At 41.0% G+C, this 15,564-nt stretch overlaps 1 protein-coding gene across 2 annotated transcripts in view; it reads left to right on the top strand.

The window, feature by feature from the left end:
* The window catches only part of GALNT7 (polypeptide N-acetylgalactosaminyltransferase 7), a 142,833-nt gene that overhangs the window by 118,843 nt on the left and 8,426 nt on the right, over positions 1-15,564 (top strand). The window contains exons 6-9 of one of the 2 annotated variants that reach the window (XM_059372077.1): positions 1,358-1,540; positions 4,822-4,939; positions 6,666-6,788; positions 12,467-12,685. In XM_059372077.1, coding sequence (XP_059228060.1) covers positions 1,358-1,540; positions 4,822-4,939; positions 6,666-6,788; positions 12,467-12,685 — 643 coding nt within the window. Of the gene's footprint in view, positions 1-1,357; positions 1,541-1,681; positions 1,865-4,821; positions 4,940-6,665; positions 6,789-12,466; positions 12,686-15,564 lie in introns of both variants that reach the window. The other variant, XM_059372072.1, reaches the window with a different exon arrangement.

Below are 15,564 nucleotides of genomic sequence, written 5' to 3' on the forward strand. Positions count from 1 at the left end.
TGGGGGATTTAAGCATCAGAGGGTTTGGTGTGAAGGCCAGTCATAAACATTTTTCACACGCTGTTTTAATCCTCACGGCAGCCCTGCAAGGTAAATATTATTAGCTCCATGGTACTGAAGAGGATATTGAAGCCTAGAGAAATTAATTGATTTGCCCTGATTCAAGCAGCTAATAAACTATCAAACTGAGATCTCTCTAGGACACTTTACACTATTTATTTAGAAATCTGAGAATCATGAGAAGTGAAGAAAGATAACATACCTTCCCTCTCCAGGTGAAAACTGGCAGTCTCCAGGCACGGTGAGGAAGTGGTTTTCTGCAGGGTCCACAGCAATCCCACATCTACTCCACAGTGACCCCCACCCCCACTGTCCCCTGGGAATCCACCATCTGCAGAGAATAAAGCAGCTGGCTTGAATCTAGTCCCCCCACATCAGAATTCTAAGCCCTGGAGGTTTTTCTCTTCTCTTTGGTTTCTAAGCCTCTAAAAAGCACCTTAACATGGTTATGAAAGCTGCAGTCTCTGTTTCAGGAAATGCATTTTAAAATCCTGTCTGACAAAGATGACCATTAAAACAAGCTGGGTGCAAAATTATCTTTGCAGGTTAATCATAACTGGTCTTATAGGAGTAGCATTTTATGAAGCCCAAATAAGAGGTATTTTTTGCTTTGCATTCTCAGGCCACTACTTAAGTTCTTCAGCAGGTTTTGAGTGATTGTTTTTCTCTTTTTAAAAAACAGGAATACAATACTGTACTTTTTTTTTTTTTTTTTGCTGTGACAGCTGTTTATTGCAATTAAAGGAACAGGAAAAGATCCTGATGCACTCAAGGAACAGAGACAGATTTTCATAATAAGTTTTTCCAAAGGAATACAGAGTTGGGAGAACCGCTGAGTATGTAGCTGGTATTATTTCTGTACACACACACACTCACACATGGTCACACGCACATTCACGCACATTTACATTTATATTCATATTCATTTTTATTTAATGGAGAAATAAGGAGGGAAAATAACAGCCAGGAAAATCTTGTAAATAATGCAAAAATTACCAGGAGAAAATTGCTTATACGACCAAAGTAAAAATGAGAAAGCGCTATCAAGTTCAAAGACACGGCTCTTTGTCCCTGACATTTGTCTGTAAGCCAAGGGAATAGTCTGCTGCATCTTTCCTTCACAAAAAAAGGGCTCCTTGACTTTTAAAGACATTCATTCAATTTTCCATCAGGTATTAAAATCTTCCAATGCAAAAAAAAAAAAAATCAATAATAAAAAGAGACAATATAGTTAGGCATGCTAAACTAGTCAGTTTTGGGTTCTTAAACGCTTTTTCATTTTCTGTAAATGTTTCAGAACTACATGTACTGTGCCTCTAATAGATTACATAGATGGGAATGATTATTCCATTGAACCGCAGCAAGGTGGGGATGAAGATGGTTTTGCCAGAGGGGCCTGGGACTGGAGTTTACTATGGAAACGTATCCCTCTAAGCCACAAGGAAAAGGCCAAAAGAAAACATAAAACTGAACCTTATCGGTAAAGATTGCTACTTTATGTTCTTATGTGGAATGTCTATCTAAGTACTTTTTTTTTTCCTTCCCCATGTGCTTGTATAAATATGTGGGTCCATACATACCCTTGCATTTCATCTTTGCTGCCATCATCAACACAATACAGAACCATTTGCACTGTGCCGATTATAGATGTCATAAATGGCAACACATATGAAATTGTACCCCAAGGGGGTGGTGACGAAGATGGGTATGCCCGAGGAGCATGGGATTGGAGTATGCTCTGGAAACGGGTGCCTCTGACCCCTCGCGAGAAGAAAATGAGAAAGACAAAAACTGAACCATATCGGTAATCACTAAATCACTTCCATGTTTTTCTTTTCTCCAGTGGCTGCTAACATATTAACCTCTTGCCAAGCTAAAAAGTTTGTTATTAGAACTGTAGTTGCTATTGCAGATTCTGTAAGAGTTTTTTTCCCTTGCATTATTTCCGAGGTTTGAATTCACATTTGCTTCTTTGTAATTGTTTTTTTCCCTAAATGCAAGCTTCATTTGTTGGGGCGGTGGGGGGAATCTAGGGATGGGGTTATATGGCATTGGTTTCAAATAGAAGTAGAAAAAATCTTTGCCCTTCCGTCCTAGTAGAGTAGACATCAAATTGTATTCTTTTGGCCATAGTTTCATTCTGTAAATTAAAAAGGCATAAATCATTTCCAGTCCAAGTTTCATGTCCACTTTGATCCCTTGGCCGTAGTGTTAACGATGAAAGGCAAATAGAAGAGAATTCTTGTCTTTTTCTTCTTTTTGTTTTGTATGCTAACTCATAAATAATACTTTTGTACCGGGTTAGGTTTGGTGTGTAGAAATACATGACTTTGGAAAATATTACATAGAACCCTTTATTACTTCCTTCTCAGAAGAACATTTGATTAAAAGGAAACTTTATTCCAAAGTCAGCTTTTGTCCCTTCTTATGGGACAAATAGAACAGTTTATCCTACCCTATTCTTTTGGTTGTTTAGCTGAAACATTCACTGCCTTTCAAGAGTGACTCCAAATGAAACTTTTTTGTCTTATGTTAGTATAGCTTCTAAATGTGTCTAATTTTTTCAGATCTTATGGTTCTGCTTTTGGTCTCTCTCTCCTTGTTATACTACTGATAATGTTAGAACCCTGTTTTGGGAAGTTGCTTCCAATGTCACGCAAATGCTGGCGGGATCTGGGTGGGTCATGATATTCAAATACTGAGATGGCAAACATAAGGAAATTATAGAATTTTAAGCTTTGACAATTTCCAAATTTCCCTTTGAAGTTCTTTTTTTGAAACAGTCCAAGAATATACTGCTTACATACTTGATTTGACAAGAACTTCTTGGTGTACAAAATAAAGGGTAATGATTATATTTATATTTCTGCCAACTCCATGGGCGTGGCTAGTAAAGGAATTTTTTGAAGCAGGCTAGAAAAATTCATGGGGGTATCCCTTTAAATAACTCACCAGTTTTCATGTTAAGATGAATCTTAAAATACACACTGAGATAAACAGGAATACATTTAAATATTTTATTTTTATTTATTTATTTGAGAGAGAGAGACAGTGAGAGAGAGCATGAGCGAGAGGTCAGACGGAGAAGCAGACTCCCTGTGGAGCTGGGAGCCCAATGCGGGACTCAATCCTAGGACTCCAGGTTCATGACCTGAGCTGAAGGCAGTCGCTTAACCAACTGAGCCACCCACACCCTGTATACATGAATACATTTAAAGATCAAAAAGGCATGGTTACAATGGAGTAATTTTAAATGAGTTAAATAAATGTGCCATGAAAATAACCAAGAATGTAATAGCTCTGCTTACCAAGTCAGGCAGCATACCTTAAGAGAATCGCTTCGCTTGATGTGATTTCCTTTAATATTGAAGGTATTACTTGATTTATTATTTATCCTCTCAACAAATATTTAATGAATGCTTATTATGTGCGAGGCATTGTTTCCTGGGGATAAATTTTTCAAAGAAATGTTCTCTTGTGGCTCTTAAAATATAAGGGGTGAGACAGAAATGAAACCGATCAGTACACGAATAACTCTGGAATAGCAACCGCCAAAAGCGGCACGAAGGCAAGCCACAGTGTACATGGAGCTTAGCGGGGAGAGAACCTCATCCAGTTGGGAGGAGCCCGGAAGGCCAGGAGTTGGTCCGGTGGACAGGGAGGAAGAACTTTTCAGGAGAGCGAATAGTCGAGGTGAAACCCTGAGAGAGGGGAGCATTTGTCATGTTGGAGGTGTGAGCAGAGCAGTGAAGAACTCAGGAGAAAGCCTGCTGCTCATGGAGAGCAGGGAGAGAGGCTGGCATCCCTGGGCCCACACTGAGTCTGCGGTGCCTGCTGTGAGATTCGATGTGGATGAGGGCAGAACAGAAGAAGAGACAGTCAGGGGTGTCACCATAGCAGTGCACGTGACGGGAGCTTGGTTTGGGATGGAAGCAGCAGGGACAAGATCCAGATACCTTTTCAAGGTGAAATCAGTAGGAATTAGTGACAAATTGAATGTTAGGTGTAGTGATGAAAAAGGTTCTGAGATGGAGGAATCTACTTAGGAATCAAGACGCATTGATCATTAATTGTGGAGGCGCAGGATGAAAATTTCTTCCTCTAGAGATGTGAGTGGCTTGTCCCCAGAAAGGACCCAATTCAAGATTCCATTCAGGAAGCCCGCAGATCGCCCCTTTGCATTTCTACCTCCCGACACAGTAAATAGCTAATGTCTAATTCTCCTGTGTCGTTTCCGTGCTACATTTGCAAACTCTGAATGAACTGTGACTGTTCAGCCATGATTTACACCCTTATTTGGCATGCCCCTGAGCTATAAAATTAAAAAATGACAGACTACTTCCATGGTCTATGGTTTCACTCATCCTAGAATGACTCATAAATCATTGTAGGAGCAGTTGGCAGACCATGGCTGTATGGCTCAGTATTTTTAGGAGTGAAAGAGAAAATTCTATCTTAACTAACTCTCAAGGCTTAAATTTTCAAACCAACAAGGGAACTAAGGCGCCCTCTCCTGGCAGAATGGTGCAATGCGCTACTTCATAATGAACTGCAAATTGGATTTCAGATAGAAATCAGTAAATTCAGTAAAGAATTATAAACAGATTGTTTTGTGAAGGCTTTGTAATTTCTTAATGTTTGGCCATCAGTGTTGTCTCTTCTGTGCATTACTTAGATTGTGTTCCAAACAGGCTGTTGTCTGTTGGTGAAGGGGTACTGGGGGTTTATCTTTAATAGTTACTGCAGTGTTTCTTCCCTTAGGTCCCCTGCCATGGCTGGCGGATTATTTGCCATTGAACGAGAGTTCTTCTTTGAACTGGGTCTGTATGATCCAGGTCTCCAGATCTGGGGTGGTGAAAACTTTGAGATCTCATACAAGGTAACATTTCATTTAAACAAACGCAGTTTTCTAAGTCGTTACCGACTTTTGTGACTTTCAGATAAGGCTTGTTTCTTTTGGGGTGGGGGGGACTGTTTAATGCATTTCTCTAAATTATAAAGAACAACTAACAAGAATTCATGCCGTTGGGGAAAAAATGGGGCAAAATGCCAACTCCCAACTTCTTCTATGTTTATATGGCTCGTCGCAACACTGAAGCCAGCAAACTTCAAAAATGAAAGTTCCAGGGCACCTGGGTGGCTTAGTCAAGTGTCCGACTCTTGGTTTCAGCTCGGGTCACCATCTCGGGGTTCTGGGATCAAACCCCGTGTCAGGATATGCACTCAGTGGGGAATCTGCTTGAGGATTCTCTCTTTCCCTCTCGCTCTGTCCCTCCTCCTGCTTGCACACACATACTCACTCTCTCTCCCTCTCTTTCTCTGAAATAGATAAATAAATCTTTTTAAAAAAATGAAAGTACCTCCTTGCCCCACTCCCCACCTTACCCTCCAGGCTTTCTGTGCCTTGAAGCCTTTTGTTATAAAAGCCCTTTAGGGAATCTGCATGTGTGGGGGCCACATTTGACCATCCACTGACACTGTTGTTGCCCTTTATCACTGTAGGACATGGTGATTCAGGACAGAAGCAGACCCCAGCCATGACTCTGCGTCCTCAGACTGACCCTGGAGCTGCCTTCCTGCAGCACCCACCCTGTTGCTGAGGCAGTCCTTGGACAATAATACGTCCATGCTCCCACTCGCCCTCCCACTGTCAATAAGAAAGAGAACTATATCACAGTTGGAGTTAAACAGATACTTAGCTCTTGTCTTAAAAGTCCAGAGACGAAAGAAGAATAACTCCCTGCTCCCAAGGAAGTTAGAGTTCCTAAGGAGAGATTAGAATTAAATTCATTACACAATAAGAAGGTAGATGGCATTCAGTTGGTGTGATTAACAAACAGCATCATCCTGGAGGGAGGATTTGAGGCCGACTAGGAAGGTGGGCATCATATCGATAGGCCGAGATAAAGGGGGAGAAGGAGACCCCAGGGCAGGTAGACTGGGTTAGCAGGTACAAAGGTGGGAACAAGAAGAATATGTTCAGCAAACAGCGAGAGCACAGTTTAGCAGAACCTGATGGCCTGAGTAAGAAAGACATCCAAGAAGGGGAAGTGGACACGTATGTTGGGCTTGTATAGAGGAGGCACTCCGATGCTGAGCCAAGAGATTTTTACTGAATTTAATAAGTCAGGGGCAACCCATTGGAGCTATTAAGCAAGGGAATAACATGACCCAGAGCTGCCCTTCAGCTGGAATAATCTTACTATAAATAAGGATAGCATAGAGTTGAGAGAAGCAGGAAGTGAAGAAGCCAGTTTGGAGGTTACTATAATAATCACCCAGGTGGGAAATCCATTAGCCTTGGAAACGGCGAGTGATATCAGGAATGAAGAATCTGTGTGCCTTTGCAAGGTTACATGGGTGAAGGTTGTTTAAAGCTACAAGTACACAAGGGGCCCTGAGGAGTGGAATATTACTGCATTCCATACTGCCTTGCTTGGTATCCTAGGAGTTTGAAAACGCTATTTTAGGATTCGTTTCATCTATGAATTCCCCATGGACACTGTATCTAATTTAGATTTTACATTTACATTTATAAGACAAATTTTCAAGTATAATTTATTTTGATATTTGAAGCAACTTCCACATGTTTTTTCCCCCGATAGATATGGCAGTGTGGCGGCAAATTGCTGTTTGTCCCCTGCTCTCGCGTTGGACACATCTACCGACTTGAGGGCTGGCAAGGGAATCCTCCACCTCTTTATGTCGGCTCTTCCCCAACTCTGAAGGTGAGTCTTTGGATACCAGGAGAGTAGCCTGGGGACCTCTGTACCACACGCTGCTCCATTGATAGCCCACATATTGAAGTCATTTCAACGGCAGCTCACTGAGTGCAATAAATCATCGAAGCGGTCAATGCTGGTTCTCCCTTCTAGCTTAAGCTGGACTTACTCATGAAACACCTTATCATTTTTGTTTTGTTTTGTTTTTATTTGAAGTAGAACTGACATGCAGTATTATAGGTGTTAGATTACAGGTGTACACAGGTATTCAACACATATATACATTGGGAAGTGATCGCAATAAATCTCGCTACCATCCGTCACCGTTGAAGCGGTTACAGTGTTATTAACTCTGGTCCCTGTGCTGGGCATTGCGTCCCCTTCCCCTGTGTCGCCCATCTGCTCGCTTTGCTTTGTTTGCTTGTTTGTTTGTTTTGTCTTTTAGATTCCACGTAGAAGTGAAATCATACGGTATTCATCTTTCTCTGCCTTACTTATTTCACTTACCTTAATACCAGCCATGTTGTCCATCTGGGTCCATCCATGTTCTAACAAATGGCAAGATTTCATCTTTTTTGTGACTGAGTAAAATTGCACTGTGTGTGTGTGTGTGTGTATGTGTGTGTGTGAGTGTGTATATATTTATATATCCCACATCTTCTTTATCTATCAGTATTATCAGTGGACACTTAAGTTGCTTCCATAGCTTGGCTGTTATGATTGTAAATTGTATTATAACTAATGCTGCAGTGAACATAGGGACACATATATCTTTTTGAATTAGTGTTTTTGTGCTCTTTGTGTAAATACTCAGAAGTAGAATTCCTAGGTTGTAGGCTAGTTCTGTTTTTAATTTTTTGAGGAATCACCATACTGTTTTCCATAGTGGCTGCACCAATTTTCAAAAGCAGCATACAAAGGTTCCCTTTTCCTCTTATCTTCACCAACACTTATTTCTTGTTGTTTTGACAATAGCCATTCTGACAGGTATGAGGTGATATCTCCTTGTGGTTTTGATTTGTGTTTCACTGATGATTAGTGAGATTAAGTAGCTTTTCATGTATCTGTTGGCTACGTGTCTGTCTTCTTTGGAGAGATGTCCATTCAGGTCATCTGCCCATTATTTGATTGGTTTTTTTTTTTTTTGCATTTTTATATTGAGTCATATGGGTTCTTTATCATTTTGGATATTAATTCCTGTCTGGTTGGATCATTTGCAAGTATCCTCCCATTCAGAAGGATGCCTTTTCATTTTGTTGATGGTTTCTTTCACTATACAAAAGCTTTTTAGTTTGATGTAGACCCATGTGTTTATTTTTCTTTTGTTGTACTTGCCTGAGGAGATAGATCCAAAAAAATGTTGTTCAAGAGCTTGCTTCCCATGTTTTCTTAGGAGTTTTATGGTTTCAGGTCTTATATTTAAGTCAAGTCTTTAGTCCATTTTGAGTTTATTTTGTATAATGGTTAATAAGAAAGTGGTCTAGTTTGATTCTTTTGCAAGGGGCTGTCCAGTTTTCCCAACATTTATTGAGGAAACTGCCTTTTCCCCTTGGCTTCATTTGTCAAAGATTAATTAACCACATGAGCTTGGGTTTATTTCTGGACTGTCTATTCTGTTCCATTGAGGTATGTATCTGTTTTTAATCTGTTTTTTTTTATCTGAGGTATGTATCCATTGAGGTATACATACTGTTTTGATTACTATAACTTCGTGATATAATTTCAAATCAGGGAGCATGATACTTCCAGGTTTATTCTTCCTTCTCAAGATTGCTTTGGCTATTCAGGGTTTTGTGGTTCCACACAAATTTTTGGATTATTTGTTCTCATTCTATGAAAAATACTATAGGTATTTTGATAGATATTGTACTGAGTCTTTAAATTGTTTTGGATAGTATGGACATTTTAATAATATTGATTTTTTTCCAGTCCATGAATGTGGTATATCTTTCCATTTTTTTATGTGTTATCTTCAATTTCTTTCATCAGTGTCTTATAGTTTTTGGAGTATGGGTCTTTTGCCTCCTTAGTTAAATTTATTTCTCAATGTTTTTGATGCAATTATAAATGGATTATTTTCTTAATTTCTTTTTCTGATAGCTTATTATTAGTATATAGAAATACAACAGACTTATGTATATTAATTTTGTATCCTATAACTTTACTGAATTCATCTATTTGTTCTAATAGCTTTTTTGGTAGAGTCTTTAGGGTTTTCCATGTAAAGTGTCATGTCATCTGCAAAAAATGACCATTTAACTTCTTCTTTCCCAATTTGAATGCTTTTTATTTATCTTCTTGTCTGATTGCCATGGCTAGGACTTCCAACACTAAGTTGAATAAAAGTGGCAAGAGTGGGCATCCTTGTCCCAGATCTTAGATGGATATCTTTTGGCTTTTCATCATTGAGTGTGATGTTAGCTCATGGGCTTGTCATACATAGCCTCCATTATGTTGAAGTAGGTTCCCTCTGTATTCACTTTGTAGAGAATTTTTGTCATAAATGGATCTTGACTTTTATCAAATGCTCTTTCTGCATCGAGAAAGTTACCTGATTTTTGTTATTCTTTTTATTAAAGTGGTGTATCACGTTGACTGATTTGTGAACATTGAACCATCCTTGCATCCCTGAAATAATCCCAGTTGATCATGGTGTATAATCCTTCCAGTGTATTGTTGGATTCACCTTACTGATATTCTGTTGAAGATTTTTTGCATCTGTGTTTATCAGGGATCGTATTATTTTTTAAGATTATTCTTTGTATCCTATTCTGATTAAGATTTTTATATTGAACGTTCTCCATGAGAAGACATCTCAGAAAAATTAAAAACAAAAAAACAAAAAAACCTGCCACTCTGTCAGAAAATAGTTGAAAGGAAAATGTCAGCTTCTACTATTTTCACACAAATAAAATATTACGTTTGTTTGTTCTAAAATAATTAATCCTATTAAGAGTTTGTGCAGTAAATAAAATCAGATTTTTGAACAATGCTTGCAAAAGATTAATGTCTTTTGTCTCTCAAACCAGGAATAAAGCAGAAAAGCTTCACACAGAGGCCAAATATCCCACTGCTAGGAAGATGAAGTCCTCTATTCTTGACCGAGCAACTTTGAAGTTTCTCTAGTTGGGCTGCTTTCATAAATTCTAAGTGCATAGGAGTCTGATTCCATTCATTTTCTGGAGCCCTTAAGTCAAAAGCAGAAGGAAGTTTATTATTGGCTGTAGATGCAACTGGGAACTGTTCCTTAAGTAGATAATAAAAGCAGAGATAGAAAGGAATGAACACAGCTTTCTAACTAGCCAATTTATCATAGAAATGGCCAAATGGAGCCCCAGCTACCAGAGGAGATGAGACTAAAATATCCCCAATAAGACAAAGAGCACCAAATCAACACCAGGGCTCACTGGCATTGCAGAAAAAGAGCCTGCCCTTGGAGCTGGACCCATAACCACAAAGAATTAATGGAAAGTCACATTGATTCATGAAGGCCTGTGCTACAAGTAAAAGGAAAAACGATGAGAGGGAAATCTTTATCCACTCTAAAAATTAACTGTACATATTGGGAAAACGACCTGATAAATGTAATATTCCTTTTACATTCCGTGAGTGCCTAGAATGTGCCAGGCCCGTTTTCCCTCCATCATCCGTTTCAGCCACCGTGTGCCAATGGCTTCCATCTGTTTATCCAGCTTGTCTGTCGTCTCTGAGCTGCTGACTTTGATAGGCAGTTGTCTCCTAGAATTATCTTCTTAGATGACCCTCAGGCATTTCAGACTCCATATAGTCAAAGTTGAACATTTTAACTTTTTTGCAAAAGTAGTCCTTTTCCTGCATCCTCTGCCCGTGAATGAAACTTGGCGGGGGGATGTTAGTGTAGTCTTCCTCCCTTCCCTCCACCTTCCTGAGCCCTGAAGATTCTGCCTCATACATATCTATGAAATCCTTCCTTTCTATGCTTTGCGCAGGTCCTCGAATCCCATGCATATTAAATAGCCTCCTACTTGGTTCTCTGCCATCAGCTGCAACCCCCTTCGGTCCACCTCCCACTCACCACCAGTGTCACTCCCCTCAACATTAAATTCGATGTCTATACCTGCTTAAAGCCTTTCGATGGCTCTCAGCTAAAGGATAAAATTCAAATCCTTAAAAAAGAATAATAATAATAATAGCTAACACTTTTTAAGCACTCACTGTACACCAGACCCTAAATGCTTTTTAATTTTCACAACAAGCTATGGTGTGAAAAACTACTTGCAGGATTCCAAAGGCACCATGATAAGTCACACTTCTTTTGGGTTTCTCTTTGCCCTGAATACCATTCCCACATAATGAACCCCTCCTTCGAGGCTGAGCTGTCCCTTGTTCCTTCAAGCTGCCCCTCTAGCCTTCTCCTTCCCAAACAATGAAATGCCCCTTCTTTGCATCACTGTAACCATATTTGTGTGCCCTGAATTCTTTCTGTGCATTCGTATCTAGAAGACATGAGCTGTATCCAATTTTGGGTGACTTTGCAAAAGTTAAGACAATTTAGCAGTAACATTATGTGATACGTTACGACATTACCACATACAACGTTCTTGGAATCCAGGGGCTTTTGGCAACAGCACATCTACGTTCACCCTGTGGTAGTCATAGCCTAGGACAATCTTAACCTGAACACAAGGTATTTTCCTTTTTTTTTTTTTTAATTTAAATTCAATTAACCAACATCAAATATGCCATTAGTTTCCAATGCACAAGCTATTTTCTACTCCTGATGTAAAACAGGGCTCAGCAACAATGGCCTTTAGACCAGATCCAGCCCTTTTTAGTAAATAAGGTAATAGGGAAGCATCAGCACACGCATCTGTCTGCATGTTGTGTAAACTACCTTCTCATTACAACAGCAGAGCTCAGTAGTTGCTGCAGAGACTGTGTGGCCCACTGTTGCCAAAGATCCTTACCCTCTGGCCTTTTATAGAGAAAATTTGCTGATGAACGATGTTGGAGACCAAGGGACTAGATTGAGTATGTATTCCATCTGTCATAATATTCACGCCCACATGCATTCATTCCACCTTACAAGATAGGTCTTTGTCAGTTTTCACAACATCAGCTTATTTTATTGTTCCTTAAATGCTGTTCCTCAGAGTGCATCAGTTGGGGAAACTAGCCAGTTAATTCTGGGTGGTAGCAAAATGGTTCTATTATAGTCGTACCATGACCCAAAAAAGCCACTTGCAAAAAAAAAAAAAAAGTGTTTTCTTCAACACAGCTATTGTTTTTTGTGATGGTTTCTGAAATGAGCCTTTTCCCTACACATGCTAGTAGTGTGGTTCTAATAGAAAGAGATCATTCTGGGTGAAGGAGCATCTGTGTCCAGAAGCCCTCTCCTAAACCCTCCCTGAACTTCACCTTCTTCCTCTAGAAGGTGGACAGAACATACGATCTTAGAATATATGATTTTTACAGCTCAGTGATGTCAGATTCTGTGTCCGTCACTTCTTAGTTGAACGTTTATGACATTTTATCTTTAGCAATTGACATATTCGGGTCGTTAACTGACTTGCATTTGTTTAATTAAATATCAGGTCCTATCAAAATGAGTTTGTTATATGTTGGTCATATTCCGTGTGTCTAAGATGGCTGTTTATGGCATTGCAATATTTTTCTTTTTCTTAATGTTGTCTTCTTTTTCACAGAATTATGTTAGAGTTGTTGAAGTTTGGTGGGATGAATACAAAGACTACTTCTATGCTAGTCGTCCTGAATCAAAGGCCTTACCATATGGAGATATATCTGAGCTGAAAAAATTTCGGGAAGATCACAACTGCAAAAGTTTTAAATGGTTCATGGAAGAAATAGCTTATGACATAACTTCACACTACCCTTTGCCACCCAAAAATGTCGAATGGGGAGAAGTAAGTACTGGCAGGTATTCCAATCTCAAAATGTTTGGAGACTGAGTTTAGGAGAAGGCAGAGGGAGGTGGAAATATGTGAGTTAAAGGAAAGAATTCTTGGAGTAAAGTTTCTCCTCTACCTTTCCACCAGACCATGACACCTCCCTTGACACCCTGAACCCTGGCCCAACCACCATGTCCCCTGCTCTCAGGTCTTGGACTTACGGCTCTCCATCCTGGAATGCCATACACTCCCTGCAGCTCCTCCTGCCCCTTCCCTGCCTCTCCTTCCCAAGTCCTTTTCCTGACTAATTCTAACTTATCCTGTTGCTCTCAATTTAGAGAGAACCGGTTCTAAAAAGCCTATCTTATTCTTCCTCAATCCATCAGAAAGACTGAGTTCTTGATCTTCCCATGGGTTCTCGTAACACTCAAAATTGCCTATCTCTCAGCTAGTCTCCGTGTTCAGGACCTGGTTCACCATGTGTCCCAGTGGACTAATTAGAGATCCCCATATACAATAGGCACTCAAACAGTGCTTGTCAAACGAATGAATGATAACTGAAAACAAGTAAAGCAGGCCAAGGCATTGATTGGTGTTGTCATTTGTTTTTTTCAGACTTCCCTTTGTAACCTCATTTCTGATTTTGTGCACCCGTGAGCCTTCATGCTGCTACCTCATGGGTGTATTAAATGTGCCATGAACTTTTAAACCTGGGTAGTGTTGCTTAGTTACGTATTCAGCAACTACTGGTCAAGGATTTGCTATGTCCCAGTCACTTTCCTATACATGAAATAAGACAGGCAGTCCCTTTTCATCAGGGAAAGGCTCTCCCCTGGGGTTAGTGGGGGAAAGAGACAACAAAAGGGAAGACGAGGAAGGTAATGGCAGATGGTGGTGGGGCCTACAAAGGAACTAAACAGGTGATGTTCAGGAGGACAGAGGGACAGATTATGGAAGCCTTCTTGGAAGAGGTGAGATGTCAGTGATATACCAGAGAGCCAGGAGAGAGTGTTCCAAGAAGAAAATGGTGAGGTTGGAGGCTCTGAGTCAGGAAGTGCTTTGCCTTTGTGATACTCAGAAGAGAGGAAATTAATGAGGAGGGAGGCCTTTATCCTGTGGGGGTAGGAAGCCATGGGAGGGTTTTAAGGAGGTAACAAAAATGATTTAAGCTTTGCTTTTTTAGTCACCCTGCTGTGAAGGTTTAGAGTGGAAATAGGGATGCCAGTTAGGAAGCCTGGTAGGGTAGTTCCGGTGAGAAGCGATGGTAGCAGAGACCAGGAAGTCAAAAATGGAATGGAGGTGAGCAGACCAATGTGAGATACGTATTTTATCTGGAGACAGGTCGCCGATGGATGGGGATGTGAAGGATATGGGCCAAGATGACTAGTTCTGTTTTTTCTCTGAGTAGCCGCTGAGGTGGCAGCTGAGATGGGGAGGTTGGTGGAGGGGAAGCAGGGGAAGGGTTGGGAATGGCAGGTTCTTTATTGGCGTTCTGGTCAGGTGAAGCGCCTGGACGTTAGACAGCCAGGTGCAGCCAGGAAATTGAAGGCCAGAAAAGAGCGATGTGCATTTGGGGCCATCAGCAGGTAGATTGTTTCATGACACAGAGTGAACTCACGTAGGGAGAATATAGAGATAGATAAAAGAAGTTGGGATCCAGCCCTGAGGGATTCCAGCACATAGAGTTTGGAAATAAAAGAAGCCAAAACTTACAGCCAAAGCTGTCCACCTCTTGGTGTAATACCTTTCCCCCCACCCTCCCATACCCCGTGTTCTATAATAGCAAACTAGGTTTGACTCCCAGCTAGACCGAGAGCCGCTGGAAGTCCAGACCAGATTTCGGTTCTCTTTTAATCTCCAGGAACACCTGATTAATATAGTGCCTTCTTCATAAAAGGAATGAATCCTCTTGGTGATCTCGTTGGGTCTCCTCAGTCGACTGAAACCATCTACACGCTGATGACTCTGGCTTTATATCTCTAGCCCAAATCTCTCTCCTGGAGCCCAGACAAGTCCTTCCAACATGCTGCTTGCAATCTCCAGCAGATTATCTAACAGACACGTCAAACTCAATGTATTCGAAACTGAACTCCTTGTGTCCCCTCCCCAGCCTGTCTTTGCTGATTGCTCAGGACAAAACTTCGGCTTCTCCTTTGAATCCTCTTCTCTCATACGTCACATCCAGTTCCCAAGTCTGAGCCTTTCTTACTGTGCTTTAAGCCACTATATGTCTGAGATTAACTTTGCCTTCGTGTGGCCTGTTCTCAGCCAGCAGGCCGAGTGCTCTTTTGAAAATGTGAGTCCGGTCACGGAGCTCTTCCGTTAGAAACCTGCAGTGGAGTGAAGGCAGAGGCCCTCCTAGTGGGCTCGAGGCCAATATGCAGTCTGGCCCCACTGTTCTCTGGCCTCTCCTGCCGCTACTCTCCCCATTCCGGGTCAGCTCCGCCGCCGTCCCTCCTGGTGTTCAGTGGGGGGCAGGCATGCACCCGCCTTTGCTGTTCCCTCTGCCCGAAAACAAAGCCTGCCTCTTCACGCAGGCCTGACGTTTATACAGTTGACCCTTGAACAACACGGGTTTGAACTGCCCAGGTCCACTTACACAAGCATTTTTTTTTTTTTTAATATAAGGAATGTATTTTTTCTTCCTTACAATTTTTTTTCTTTCTTTCTTTCTTTCTTCCTTTCTTTCTCTCTTTCTCTCTCTCTCTTTCTTTCTTTCTTTCTTTCTTAAGATTTTATTTGAGAGAGAGAGCTTGGGCCGGAGTGGGGCCTGGGGGGAGGAGCAGAGGGAGAAGGAGAAGCAGACTCCCTGCTGAACAGGGTCCCTAATGCGGGGCTCCATCCCAGGACTCTGGGATCATGACCTGAGCCGAAGGCAGACCCTTAACCAACTG

This window comes from Mustela nigripes, chromosome 1, assembly GCF_022355385.1.
Source record: "Mustela nigripes isolate SB6536 chromosome 1, MUSNIG.SB6536, whole genome shotgun sequence".
NCBI classification, from domain to species: domain Eukaryota; kingdom Metazoa; phylum Chordata; class Mammalia; order Carnivora; family Mustelidae; genus Mustela; species Mustela nigripes.